The 15,000-nt window shown below is 42.7% G+C and overlaps 1 protein-coding gene and 1 long non-coding RNA gene across 2 annotated transcripts in view; one reads left to right on the top strand and one right to left on the bottom strand.

Annotated features, from left to right (window-relative positions):
* The first annotated feature begins 567 nt into the window (after positions 1-567).
* On the top strand, positions 568-10,964 carry LOC135099847 (uncharacterized). Its single transcript, XM_064002449.1, has 7 exons — positions 568-824; positions 2,485-2,570; positions 2,955-5,351; positions 5,486-5,608; positions 5,945-6,793; positions 7,420-7,675; positions 9,282-10,964. Exons 1-7 carry the CDS (start codon positions 758-760, stop codon positions 9,452-9,454), a joined length of 3,951 nt encoding a protein of 1,316 aa, XP_063858519.1. The 5' UTR covers positions 568-757; the 3' UTR covers positions 9,455-10,964.
* The window catches only part of LOC135099849 (uncharacterized), an 85,879-nt gene continuing 78,474 nt past the window's right edge, over positions 7,596-15,000 (bottom strand). Inside the window, exon 3 of the long non-coding RNA XR_010268401.1 lies at positions 7,596-7,734. This is a non-coding gene — a long non-coding RNA (uncharacterized LOC135099849). The remainder of the gene's footprint in view (positions 7,735-15,000) is intronic.

Below are 15,000 nucleotides of genomic sequence, written 5' to 3'. Positions count from 1 at the left end.
GAGGAGGAGGAGGAAGAGGAGGAGGAGGAGGGGAGGAGGAAGAGGAGGAGGGATGGAGTTCCGTGTCCATCGCCGGCATCACCATCACCACCACTATCAACAGAATTGCCGGGTGAAATATCATACAATCCTCGCAACTCAAGTCTGCTCTTCATTCACAGTTAAAAAGATAAATAGATAAATAAACAGGCAGGTGTGGAGAGGTTGACATGGGGGGAAGAAGGGAAAGGTGTCATCTTTTCTCTGTGTGCTTTCCGTTTCTTTAGTCATGGTGATGGTGGTGGTGGTGATGGTGTGTTGATCTTCCTTGTGTGTGGTATGTCATGTTTTATCATAACGTTGTTTGCGATCTTCATTTCCTTTTGTTTCATTCATGTGGATGGAGACGTGTTTGTGACACCTTTTGACATCTTGGAGGCCAAACTCCACCTCGTTGTTTGTGTCAACTTCGGTCGTGAGTAATGACGGGCTGGGATGGGCAGGGGCAACCCGGGATTGGCTGAGGTGAGTAGGGGTGTCTACCGTCCGGCGTGAACTAAGCTGGGCTACCCTGTATAAATACCCTGGGCGCCAGAGTCTCCCCTCACTCCCTGCCCGCCGACTGTTGCCTCCGCACCCTCGTTGCAAAGGGTCACGCTAAACGGGCACAAGTTTGAGTGAAGAGTGTGTGGCGTCCACTGACATTAAGGACGTAACTGAAGAGCGGTCCAAGGCTGGGAGTGACTGACGAAGACGGCTGAGCGTGTGTCTGCCCGTCATGGCGGCAGTGCCTAGGGGCGTTATGCTCCTGCTGGGTCTGTCTTTGACACTGACCCTCGCTGCAGGTAAGAAATGCGAGTACACTTCAGGGAAGGATGTTTTCACGCACGTATGAACACTTTTGAGTTTTTATGTACACAAAAATTAAGACAGTTAACACTTAAGAGGGAAAGAGTTAAACGTCATACTACAACGAGTCTTATATAAGAGTTAGATCTGCTTCCCTATTCAAATTTAGTGAAGCACTAAATCGAATGAAGGGAGAAAGGAAGTAATGAATTGCTGGTCTTGTGAAGCGAGGACACAAAATTAACTTTATGAAGTCCAGAGCAGCACTAACTGAGGACACCGGCAGAAGATTGCAAGAAGAGCAAACTGTGGAACAGTGGCGATGAGTGGAGTATTCTGGGCAATACGAGATAGTTATTTAAACGAAGGGAGCTAGTGAGACGACTAGATTTTTGTCTGATGTTTGTGTGGAGGGAAGTGTCTCCTCAGCACATGAAAGGTGTACCCTTATAAGTGTGGACGAGATCAATTGGTCATATACACTTTGAACATGAAAAAAGGAAGAACACGTATAAAAAAAAAAGTATATACATATTTATGTAGTTAAATAAGTATATCATAGTATACATTCAGTACATATTAGGAGGATTAAAAAAAAAGTATAAGACATTAGGCGATGAAGACACTGCAAGAAGCAAACACAGTGTGCATACCGAAATATACTTCGTTTCGTTCCTAAGAGAGTATATAACAACAGGAAATTTGTTTTCAACTATAATTTTTTTATGAAATAAGGAATATCTTTGTAAGGTCGAGAGGAGAGTTAAATGGAGGCTTAAAGAAAATGGGACGGTTGTATGTCGAGTTGTGATATGACAGGATGGATGAAAGGTTGGATGACAGGATGAATGGCAGGATGGATGGATGATGGTATTCTTAAGCTCGGAGGACTAAATTTTATGTAGTAAGAGCACACAGAACCTTGAGTTTATAACCGTAACAAGAAACACGCAGGAGGACGTGGATGCCGAGTGTTTACAATCAATCCCATGCACATTCCTGGAGAACATTTCGAGTCGGCAGTGGCAGTAAGTAAGAGACTACTCGCTCCTCTTCTCTTGAGTCACGGTGCTAACAAACAAGCAAGCGATAAGTGGAAGTTCTGCATCCTACCCCCCGTTCCTCATCCTCTCACTGTTTCCTAGTGCGGATGAGGAGTGGCGGTGGAGACGAGCACGGCATGACCTTGGCATGACCTAGTCTTCACTCAACCTTAGCGACAATCGAACAGAGGCACATTGTGAGCGACGGTGAAGCAAAACATGTGTTTTCAATCCTACCAATAGTTATAGAACTAACTTTGTTTGGTTGTAACCCCATAGCACTTTAACTTTTACTGTGGAATAAAGAAGAAAAGAAGAGAATTTTAGAACATAAGGAGCAGCATAGTTGACGGGGCATGATAAAGACTAGAATAGTTTGAGAATGTGAAGATCAGCGTAGTTGATGATGCATGCCATTCATAATACCCAAAAATCTGTCACTGATTCAAGACAACCAACACGAATTGCAAAACCTGGTGACGACGACGACATTGATGTTGGTAATATTGATGACTTTTTATACACAAAGCGCAATTTACATTTCATACTCCTTTCAACATTCGCTTTGCATCATGCTCTGTAACATCACTGACTCGCTGCTGAACTCCTACAGGTGCTGACCATGAAGTGCAGCAGGTGCGGGGTCCGAACGTGGTGACCAGGGCGCTGGGCCCCTTGATGGAAGTCAGTGGCTCAGAGGTAAGGCCATTTGATTACTTAGACTCTCTCTCTCTCTCTCTCTCTCTCTCTCTCTCTCTCTCTCTCTCTCTCTCTCTCTTTCTCTCTCTCTGTCTCTCTCTCTCCGCTCATGTTTCCTCTTTTTTTCTTTTTTCTTGCAGTGTACACAATATCTAACTTCTTTTTTCTTCTGATTTATTTGTGTATCAGAATTATGTTATTTTTACTCCTATATTTTATTTCTCCATGTTTATTTTCGAAGCTTTATTTCCTTTGTTTACCGGTTTATCATAATCACCTACCGTGTTTACAGGGATGTCAGATTAAATGTCAAACCTGTGACTTCGTGTAAGAATGAAATGCATGCCTCGATGTGGCCTTAACACCCTTAATCTCTACCCACAGCCGAGTCCTCCCCGAGAGCAGCGTGAGGCAAGTTTTTCTGGTGGTCCATGCTACTCGTGTTCGGGAGGCCTGCACCACTCGGGTCACGATGGCGGGTACAGCTCCCGTGAGGAGGTGCGGAGTGAACAGCGATACGTCAACGGCAAGCCTGTGTATGATGCCTACCACGAGCGTCGCTTTGAAAACGATCGCATCGTGCACGATCGTAGAGTAGTGCAGGACGAGGATGATTTGGAATCACGTCCACCCTCATCTGGCACATATCGCTCACAATCTTCCCTCACTCGCGACAGCAGCACAGACAGGGGAAGCTACAGGTATCCATCCCCTGTTGGCATCAACCGGGGCCGCAGCAGGACATACAGCTCCAACGTCCACGAGGAAAGTGAGGAGAGTGATGCCTTTGATAGGGAGTTTGCTCGCATGCAGGAAAATCTGAGGCGGCAAATGATGACTTATGGGTCACATCAACCAAGCCTCGGCAGCTCCCATCGCAGAGAATACAGCTCACGCGTCCATTACGTCAACGGCAAACCCGTTTTTGAGAAAAAAGAGGAACGCAAGTACAAGGACGGCCAGCTAGTACATGAGGACACTCAAGAAAACAGAGCGGATCACTTTGGTACAGAGGACGTGGTGGGGCGGTATGATGCTAATGGTGCTCTCATCACTGACGGCTCTTACAATGGGGACAGCCACTACCGACGATATGACACAAGAGAACAGACAATACCCAGCCTCTCCCCCTCTTACACTTCTGAATACTCTATGACTGCCCGAGAGCAGCAACAGTCTGGAACGACCTACCCGGGTTACCGTGCCCCTACAGGCAACTCCTATCCCCAGACCCATACATCTCATCCTCAATACCGAAGACCTATTCCAAGGCCGTACAACCCTACCTATAGCAGAGTTTCCTCCGACCAGCGCGACACGGAGTTCAGCAGTTCCTCCTCCTCCCCCCGCTACCCTTCACGCACCCCTGGCTACAACAGACCTGGCGGTTATGACTATAACTCTCGTGAAGACACACAACCCTCCTACCCATCTGGTCACTCCCCCTATCCCTCCCACAGGAAACCCTCGACACCCAACAGAGAGTATTCACCCACACACCGCCCAGACTTTGATGAGCCCACCGTCTACCACCGTGGTCAGACCCACCATTCCGCCTCCGAGTCTCACCTTACACAGCAGCGCCCACGACACCCAACGAATGACCGCGATCTGCAAGTGACACATGTACAGCAAGCCTCCAGGATTCCTGGAGATGAGCAGCCCAGCGGTCAGAATACCGCTCAATCCACTCTCACATGGGGGTCATCAGAGGACAGAAGTAAGCCGCTTTACACCAACGCATTACCACTCCCTGACACCTATGAAGTGGATCACTATGGGCAAAGAGAGTTTGACAGTGATTATCCCCATCGGCGACCAAGCATTAGCGATCAACACCCTGACACCAGCGAGGAGGATGATGAACCTGTTGAAGATCTGCAACAGCAAGAAGACACTGACGACGATCGCTACGACATAAGCCCCTTGGAGGATGGTGGGTTGTCCCAGATACCGCCAGTTGACAATGAAATGGTGTTTCGTGGTCGACTTCCAGAGCCAGAAGAGGATGACAGAGATGATGACTTGCACAGAGGGCAAGGCGGCGTGGATCGCGATAACACACGTATAGTCGGCCAAGATTCTGCGTGGTCGTCCAACACGAATGAATACAGCAATACAAGAGAGAGTGTCGACGACTACAACTCCCCCTCCTACCATCCCCATCCAGGTCCTGTCTCTGGGGGGTCCAGTCATTATCATTACAATGAGACCAGACGGCAAACGGTGGTGTCGGGCAACCACCAGCGTTACCCTGATGACAGCTTGCCATGCACTCGACCTAATGGGTGTGTAGTGGTGGGCACTCCACACACTTCCTCACGTCGCTCTGAGATCCGTACTGTATACAAATACGTGAACGGACGTCTGATTGGCATGACGAAGCATGAACGCAGGTATGAAAACGGAGAATTGGTGTATGATAACACGACACAGCATGGACGAGACGAGGTGGTCAATTTCAATTTGCAAGAGTATGGTGAGGGCCAGGTGGATCTGCCCCAGGAGGCCATCCGCCCAGGTATCATGTCACAGCAGCATGAAGTCACAGATGAAAAGGAGTACGTGAACGGGCAGCAGACATACGATCTTCACCATGAAACTCACTATGAGGATGGAAGACTCGTGTACAATAACCGCATCGAGCTTGATGAGGACGATCTGCTGGAGATGGGGCGGCACACAGGTGCTGGACTGCAAGTCACGGACCACAGCAGGGAGGAGACCATTCAGAGCCACCACCACACCATAGAAGGAGATGCTAGCATTCCCTTCCTTCAAGTGAGATACCCATCATGTCCACCTACTCATATTCCTGATGATATTGTGTTTCATTTTTTTCCAGTTACACATATTTTGTTATCCTTACATAGAAGAATCTAAATGAGCCTCCTTCTCTCCCTTTTTGTGTATAGGTGCCAGACAGCCCAGCACCGCACAGCCCTGGATATGAAAGTCGTCGCTTCGAGAGCCGTCAAGAACAGGAATTCATCAATGGCCAGCCAGTGTACAAATCACACCACGAACGACATTTTCATGTGAGTGTGAATGTGTGTAATTATCCACATCATTTTATATTTCCAGCTTTACACATCCACCACATCCATTTTCTTATGATGTTCTTGTCATCTCTGCATTACCCATCCTAACACTAAACACAGACAGCCACATTAGAGTAAACAGATCTGTTATGGTTAACTTTTTCCTTTGCATTCCTTTATGATAACATCAGAATCCCTACAATACCCCATTTATCACATAGCTTGGTGTATGAGACCATCCCAATATTACATGTCTTGAAATAACAATAGTACTACAATATTATCTCACAGCACTTCATTCCACCTCTATTGATTTCAACAACGTATCCGCAGAATGGGACACTAGTGTATGAGAACAGCACCGAGCAGGACCAAGACGACTTAGTGGGAGCCCCACACCATGACGTCCTTCCTAACATCCTGGCCGGGAACACCATCGTTACTGCTCCCCAGAGACCCTCCAGTAGCCCCTACGAACCAAACAATGATTCCCATGAAGAAGACTTTTACAGTAGACAGTCCTATGGAGAGGTGTTGCAGACCAGTGATACTCACAGTCAAAATAGGCCGTATGGCTCCTACAGACCCAACACAGGGACACAGCAGTCCAGAGATGACTACACAATGCACATTCAGGACAGGGACGGCTACCCAGATAGAACAGGCGCCCACGGCACCCTGGTGACATCAGAAAACAGAGAGAGGCACAGCTCCACTTCGGAGAGTAGGGTAGGCACTGACCTCCTCTCCTCCCACACTCCCGGCTCAGGACGCGCTACCACCCATGTGCTGGGAGGAACAGGCAGGCTGCTCACAGGCTCGGGATCCCTGCGGAGCGGGTCCTCCACCTATGGTTCAACTTTAGACGATGATTCCTTAGAAACTACAGGCAGCAGCATCAGCAGCAGCACCAGCACCAGCTCCCAACAGCATGTGGAGACTAGCGAAATGAGTGGGTCTGGCTGCCTGACTTGTGTCCTCTTCTCGGGATCAAAGCACCAAAACGACAGCTCCTTAGGGCTTTCTGGAAGCGTGGGTGTGGGCGGAGGAACTAGCCAGCGACAGGAGATGAGCAATGAAGAGCACTACCGAGACGGTAAACTGGTATACGGCCACGAGGAAAGCCGCAGGTTCCAAGATGGCCAGCTGGTGCACGAAGACTCACGCGAATACTCTGACCCGGTGAGAAAGAGAGAGAGAGAGAGAGAGAGAGAGAGAGAGTGTGTGTTAAAGAGAGAGAGAGAGAGAGAGAGAGAGAGAGAGAGAGAGAGAGAGAGAGAGAGAGAGAGAGAGAGAGAGAGAGAGAGAGAGAGAGAGAGAGAGAGAGAGAGAGAGAGAGAGAGAGAGAGAGAGAGAGAGAGAGAGAGAGAGAGAGAGAGAGAGAGAGAGAGAGAGAGAGAGAGAGAGAGAGAGAGAGAGAGAGAGAGAGAGAGAGAGAGAGAGAGAGAGAGAGAGAGAGAGAGAGAGAGAGAGAGAGAGAGAGAGAGAGAGAGAGAGAGAGAGAGAGAGAGAGAGAGAGAGAGAGAGAGAGAGAGAGAGAGAGAGAGAGAGAGAGAGAGAGAGAGAGAGAGAGAGAGAGAGAGAGAGAGAGAGAGAGAGAGAGAGAGAGAGAGAGAGAGAGAGAGAGAGGAAGAGAGAGAGAGAGAGAGAGAGAGAGAGAGAGAGAGAGAGAGTATGTTAAAGAGAGAGAGAGAGAGAGAGAGAGAGAGAGAGAGAGAGAGAGAGAGAGAGAGAGAGTATATGGTAGTAACTGTATTCAGGATAGGTAAAAAAACATTCCTTTACACACACAATTTCTCTCTTAACAGAATACAAACGGATCCTCTGGTTCTTCTTCTTTGTCCTCATCTTCCTCATCATCAAGGTCCAAGGCCTCCTCCTCCGTTTCTAACGTGGGTCCCTACTCGTCGTGGTCGTCCTGGTCCTCATGGTCGTCGTGGTCTTCGGGTGGCTTGCCTCTGCCGGCCACTGACGACGTGTGTGCCTCTAATCCTTGTCGCAACGGAGGGACGTGTCTGGCTGGAGTGTACGGCCCCATTTGCACCTGTAGCTACGGGTTTAGAGGTGAGCTTCAGGTGTAGCAAGTCCAGTTACCAGTGAGTGCCCACGATCCCTTACTCGAGCTGGAATAAGTGAGATTTAATATGGAAATAGGAAGAATTTCGTTGACAAATTCGTAGAATGGTGGAATAAACTTAATAACCACATTGTTAGTGTCAAGTCATGAGGAAACTTTAAGAGAAATCTAGATAAATTTATGGATAGGAATGACAGGTGGATGTAGGACTGTGTATCCTTTATAGAGGGACTGCCATGTGTAGGCCTACTGACTTCTTCCACCTCCCTTTATATTCTTGTTTTTTTTTTTTATTCCTATGATTGTCTAATTCGTTTCCATTTCCTTCATCATGTATTCCATTTTTCTACTCTTGTTTGACATTAGTATTTCTACGTCAGTTAACTTTTTATTGTATTCTATTTCTTTTTGTAATGTTTTTTTTTTTATAATCAGTTATAATTTTCATGCTTTTTTGTGATTTAGTTTCGTTCATCTCTTGCTCCTCCTCCTCCTCCTCCTCCTCCTCCTCCTCCTACCAAAACGACTTTTTTTTTTTCTTCTTCTTCTTCTTCTTGTGCTATAAGAAATTTCTCTCGCTCTTCCTCTTTTTAATTCAGTTCTCTTTTCGCGTCTTTTTGTTGTCGTCGTTGTGTTGTGTTCTCTTTTTTTTTTTTTTTTGTATTGTTTTGTTTTGTTATTGCTTTAATTCTGTGTGTGTGTGTGTGTGTGTGTGTGTGTGTGTGTGTGTGTGTGTGTGTGTGTGTGTGTGTGTGTGTGTGTGTCTGTGTGTGTGATAAGAACATAGGAAACAATAATGTCAACTAATCTCTCATTCGAAGGGACGATAACATTTATCAGCGGTAGATATGACGTGAAAAGAGACGAGACGAGACGAGACGAGAGGAGAGGAAGCTCTTTTCCACTTCTCTTTCAGTTCCTTCTTTAAAGTCTGCTTTCACGTAACGAAGGAGTAAAGGAGAAACGGGATGCAGTGAGCTCTCAACCCCTAAACTAATACTCTCTTTTAAGTTATTCGTGCTCATATGAAGTTATCTTAATTGGGACATTATTTCATCTCACTTTTTTTATCACCCATCTGCGTCAGTATTATTTTTTTTTATCTCTCCCGTTTCCTTTCCCTCTTCCATCTGCCTCTTCCTTCTCCATTCTTGTGATCACATTTCTAATCATTTCGGTCTCTCATCACGACTACAGAGGTGATGAGTAAAATTCTTGAGGCTCTTTTTACCCATTAGTGGTACAGAGCCAAGTAGTTCTCTATCACTCCCATACTGCAAAGGACATTCCCTATCAATAGGTTAAGATGCAAGCAAAACTACGTGATTAGAGCATAAGAACATAAGGGAAGCTACAAGAAGTCAGTGGGCCTACACATAACGGTCCTCATATAATACACATTTCCAGCTGCCATCTCTATCTATAATTTTATCTAATCTTTCCTTAAAGCTCCTTATCAGCACTGACAGCTTGATTCTCTCAGCCATGGACGCTTCGTGTCAAGTTCTACAAATACAGCAAACTGGTATCGCACAGGTTGAACAATGAACAGGTCCAGTTACAAAGATAATAATGACAACTTTATCCCCGCAGGTAATGAGTGCGAGGAGGCGGCGTGCATGAGAGGCTACTGTCGGCACGGAGGTCAGTGTAGGATAGTGGGCGGAAACCACCTGTGTCACTGCCCCAGTGAGTACACAGGGCCTCGGTGCGAGCGGCAACAATCATGGCGCACTCGACGACGCATCGCCTCCGTCAGTCCGTGAGGCGTGGAGTGAGGCGATGAGAGTCAACAGAGCGAGTTTCTTGTCCATTTCTAAGCAATAAAACCTTCACAACAGGGAAAAATAGGAAATGCGGTCCTCCCAAAGGACGACATCTCTTCATTCCGAAATGTCGTTCTCGAGATGAAGGTGTATAAACATAAAGTTTTCAAAATGAGGCCTCGAGGACCGCCTCTATTTGCTGATGCAGTGCACAACATCCTCATGATGGTGTAGCTGGCGCTTTTCTTTCTTTTTTTTTTTTATGAATTTTACTTTAATTTCATTTGTCGTCAAGTCTGATGCATTGATGGAAGGCAGCAGTCACATTGTCGCACGCTCTGCTACAGGCCGCAAACTTCTCTTCTTTGCCACAAATCCTTCCCACCAAAAATTACACCCGATGAACATTTTCTGTGACATAAAACCGATGTCTTCATTTATGATCAAGGTATGATGTCCTAGATGTGTAGTCTTTCTAAAGCAACATAATACAGTAAACACGTAGTACATTTGCTGCAAGTGTGTGAGGCAGGGTTTACCTATGCTGTGTACACACCTTTCCTTAATTCACGAGTAAACTTTGGTATCAGCTCGCTGCAACAAATACAAACCATCGAAAAGAGTAAGAGTGCATAAATTTCAAGCGCTTGTCAATATTCTCCTCTGCCATACGACTCAAAATGCATTACTTTCCTATTTTTTTCCCGCATGCTTGCCTCCCACCAGGACGTTATGCTCCTCATGTTCCATTCACGTTTACCACTCTGCTTCTCTTATCCTTTTCATTTTCATTCAGTTTTCACCTCGCTATTTCTTACGCTTCTTCACCCTTCCTTTTCTTTTTTCTCTCCATTTCTTTATTATATATCTTCTAATTTTGTTCCTCTCCTTCTTCCTCCTCCTCCTCCTCCTCCTCCTCCTCCTCCTCCTCCTCTTCCTCCTCCTTATCTTCTTCCTCCTCCTCCTCCTTTTCCTCCTCCTCCTCCTTCTCCTCCTCCTCCTCCTCTTCCTCCTCCTCCTCCTTATCTTCTTCTTCCTCCTCCTCTTCCTTCTCCTCCTCCTCCTCCTCCTCCTCCTCCTCCTCCTCCTCCTCCTCCTCCTCCTCCTCTTTTTCTTCCTCCTCTTCCTCCTCCTCCTTTTTCTACAATCATTTCATTAGTCACTCACTTCAGCACCAAGATATAAAAAGTCACATACATCATCTTAATATTTTTTATATTACATAATTATTATTATTATTATTATCATTATTATTATTATTATTATTATTATTATTATTATTATTATTATTATTAATATTATTATTATTATTATTAATATTAATATTATTATTATTATTATTATTCAATTAATTTATGTGTAACTTATGAATCCCAACTGTACTATATCTGTGGCATCAAACACGGTATAAAAGTATATTTCCCAGGTTCACTGTACTTAGTGTGAAAGCGAATTATATATAATTGTTTTCACAATCAAATAAATATAATAATGATAATAACAAATTGACTATCAGCTGACTTTTTATCCTTAATGCAATACCTTGTATTTTACGGGGATTTTTTCCTATCCTTTTTCTAATCTATTGGACAGTGCCCTCCAACACACACACACACACACACACACACACACACACACACACACACACACACACACACACACACACACACACACACACACACACACACACACACACACACACACACACACACACACACACACACACACACACACACACACACACACACACACACACACACACACACACACACACATATATATATATATATATATATATATATATATATATATATATATATATATATATATATATATATATATATATATATATATATATATATATATATATATATATATATATATATATATATGTATGTATGTATGTATATATATATATATATATATATATATATATATATATATATATATATATATATATATATATATATATATATATATATATATATATATATATATATATATATATATATGTGTGTGTGTGTGTGTGTATATTTTTCTTTTTCTTTTTTTGACATCGGAGAGGAAGTTGGACACTTACCGTGGTATGAAGTCAGAATTATTAATGGATCGCATGCGTGTGTGTGTGTGTGTGTAATTTGTAACGGTTCTCTCTCTCTCTCTCTCTCTCTCTCTCTCTCTCTCTCTCTCTCTCTCTCTCTCTCTCTCTCTCTCTCTCTCTCTCTCTCTCTCTCTCTCTCTCTCTCTCTCTCTCTCTCTCGTAATAATATCAATAAGACTTGGCAAGCAATTAATGAATTAGAAGGTAACACATACAAAGTAAACAATATTAAGTCCTTGCAATATAGCAATTCAATATTAAGTGATCCGTCAGATAGATCAGAAGCCTTCAGTAACCACTTTCCCACTATTGCACCTGAACTTGACAGAAACCTCCCAAATATAAATATGAACCCGAAAGACAATCTTAAGGTAATTTTCCAAATTCTGTGATGCGCTCTATTGTTATTACCTTTGATTTGGCTACAGTAATTAAGTCATTAAGCAATAAAAATTCAGATATTAATAATAATGTCATCCTATGTTATTAAAAGAAACTCATTTGTTTTCAATCCTTTTGGCTATACTTTTTAATCAATCTGTGACAACTGGAACTTTTCCATCGCTGTTGAAAACTGCAAAAATTACACCCATCCACAAGTCAGGCCCTGATGATGACCCTAAAAATTATAGACCAGTATCTGAGCTCACAACTTTCTCTAAAATATTTGAAACTTTAATGAAGGTTTATCTAACAGACTATCTTGAAACTAAAAATATACTAAATCCTCATTCTCATTATGGTTTCAGTCGGAAATGTGACACTTTTAAAGCATTAAATGGATTTGCTAATGATATTCTTTCTGCAACTGACAAAAAATTCCATGTCTTATCCATATTTATAGATTTTTCTAAAGCCTTTGACACAGTTAATCACAAGATCTTTATTAACAAAATGCACCACTATCGAATTAGATGCCCAGTTCTGTTTCTGATATATATCAATGATATATCTTATCTTCTCTCGGAAGCTAGAAGTATCTTGTTTGCTGATGATATGACACTACTTAACAGATGCAAATTAAGATCAACTTGAACGAAAAGCATGAACTTGAGAAACTCTACAAATGTTGTGTATGTAACAGACTTACGATTAATACCAAGAAAACTTACTTTAAGCTAATGAAAAAAAAAATAATAATAATAATTTAGTCAATTAAAAAAAAAATAATAATGAAATTATCTCTAAAACTGACAGAATAATATTTCTTGGTGTAGATTATGATGATTCACTATCATTTAAATATCACATACATAACCTTACACTAAAAATATCAAGACACATTGCTGTTTTTTTTTTTTTTTTAATAAAGGATCTCATGTCTTTAAATGTACTAAAGTCTATATATTAATCTCACATTTATTCACTAATTACCAACTGTAACCACATTTGGTGTACAACCTACCCGACCTATCTATCCCCTCTAAGACAGCTAAAAAAAATTGTAAGAATTATTACTAACAGTGATTATTTAGAACATATTAGTCAACTCTTCAAAGCTAGATATGATTAACTGGCAAAAGCTACACTCATGTATAAAAATAAGAATGAAATGCGTGACCTCCGCCCATCTCATGATTACAGTGCCCGTCACTGCGACAACCTTAGGTTTCCTATTCATCGTCTTTCAGATTTTCAGCATTCAACTATTTATTTGTGTCTTGTAATATGGAACTCTATTCCTACACAAATTCAGGATGTTCCCTCCCTCAGTACATTCAAAAGCCGATTAAAAAATAACATCGTCATGAGCTATTAACCAACTAACACTTTCTTTATATGTAGTAGTTTACATATATGCATAATTTGCATAGTTTACATATATACACATATGCATGTGTATGTATATGTATAATATAATATCAACTTCTTAATGTAGTATGTATGGTATTTACTTATGAATAAGTATATGCATTTGTTCGTATATACATATGTATATGTATATTTCTTATGATCTCACATGTTCAACATCTGATTCTGTATTATTATTACATTTATTTAGTCATTATTATTGGCATTATCATCATTACTATAATTATCAATGTTGCTCCGGTCAGATATTCTACTTTTTTTTTTTTTTTTTGGCCTAAGAAGCATTGCTTTATATAGGCTAGCTCTAGTTATACATGTTAAAAGTTCTCTATGTTTATATAATTATGAACACTATACGGCCATTGATAGAACGAGTACAGAATAATGAAGTAGGATCACTGAAGACACATTATTATAGACAGTTGTCCTCCCCTAGTGGACTTCCTGTCTGTGGTTTAGTAATTAAAAACATCGCTTTTATACGTTTTTTTTTTTTTTTTTTTTTTTTTTGTGTGTGTGTGAAACACACCCAGAAAATACTGAACTTGCGTTTTACTGTAGAAATCACTGGTTAGCGTTAATTGATAAACTTAGTGAACAGCTAGCATTCATGTTAGAATGCCGCATTTACACTGTGTAGCAAAAGGAAAGATGAAAACAGAAAACAATATCAGGTTTGTTTTTCAGAGCATGCAGGACATAACTTTCACAAGTTCCTACAAACTGTCTGTTATGTCATTCCCTGCATTGTAACCACTGTCTCAGGCGGCGGCGGCTGCGGCGACAGGGCCTGTTACCTTCCTCACACACTTCCTCCATTGTCCACTTGGTAATTCTTTTTGCTTCCCAGACGCATATGAATAAGTGTTGGGGGATTGTTTCTTCGTGATGCAAGATGTGGAGGCTATGGCAGTGGTGGTAACAGACGTACCGGTGGTGGTGGTCGCAGAAGCTGGGTCTGTGGTGCTGGTGGTGGTGGCGAGGCAGAGTGCCGGCGAAAAGACAGGCGTCATACAACGTAATTTTTCCCTCCCATGACCACGTGCCCCATGCTTTCTCCTCTTAACGTCCTTCCCTCTTTGTGCTATGTTGGTTTCAGGCATGATGATTCAGAAGAAATTGAAACAGTTCGGAAGGCAAGAGAAGAGAGGTGTAGTGCGTTGTGCTTGATTTGCACCACTGATGCTTGAAGATGGTGAATCTGACGAGACCCTCCTTCGCTCATTCTTGCCATAGAATTGACCTTCTTTATTAGAGGATCTTTCCCCTTCCCCACATAAATAAGTTCTGGCGAAGTAACAGTAGCACTGCTGTCACTAGCAATCTCATATCCATCACCATCACTGCAGTTACTCAGTATGGTACCCGTGTCTCTACCCGATGATGTTCGTCTTCTCTCGCTATCTACCTATTTCACAAATATTAGAAAAACTTCCTGATGTCTTTGACGAGTGTTGAGGTCAGAGGGCCCCATCTTGTGGATGAAATTGACTAGAAGTGGGAGAAGAGGTGGGATGTCTATCAGACATCATATCAAAGTCAGAAGAGGTGGAACTCTAGCGGACAATATATCAGAGCTAGCGCAATGCATGGCTTGACTTAGTCAAGGGAGCGTAGGTGGGTATTGTTTGAA

The sequence above is a fragment of the Scylla paramamosain genome, chromosome 4 (assembly GCF_035594125.1).
Source record: "Scylla paramamosain isolate STU-SP2022 chromosome 4, ASM3559412v1, whole genome shotgun sequence".
NCBI lineage: Eukaryota > Metazoa > Arthropoda > Malacostraca > Decapoda > Portunidae > Scylla > Scylla paramamosain.
Note: the sequence above shows the minus strand (reverse complement) of the source record. Positions and strands in the feature narration are given on the sequence as shown.

Excerpts from the sequence above, each read along its gene's own strand:
- LOC135099847 (XM_064002449.1), top strand. The coding sequence starts at position 758 with ATGGCGGCAGTGCCTAGGGGCGTTATGCTCCTGCTGGGTCTGTCTTTG. Across the intron at positions 2,571-2,954 it reads TGGAAGTCAGTGGCTCAGAG|CCGAGTCCTCCCCGAGAGCA; the intron begins GTAAGGCCATTT and ends CTCTACCCACAG. Across the intron at positions 5,609-5,944 it reads ACCACGAACGACATTTTCAT|AATGGGACACTAGTGTATGA; the intron begins GTGAGTGTGAAT and ends ACGTATCCGCAG.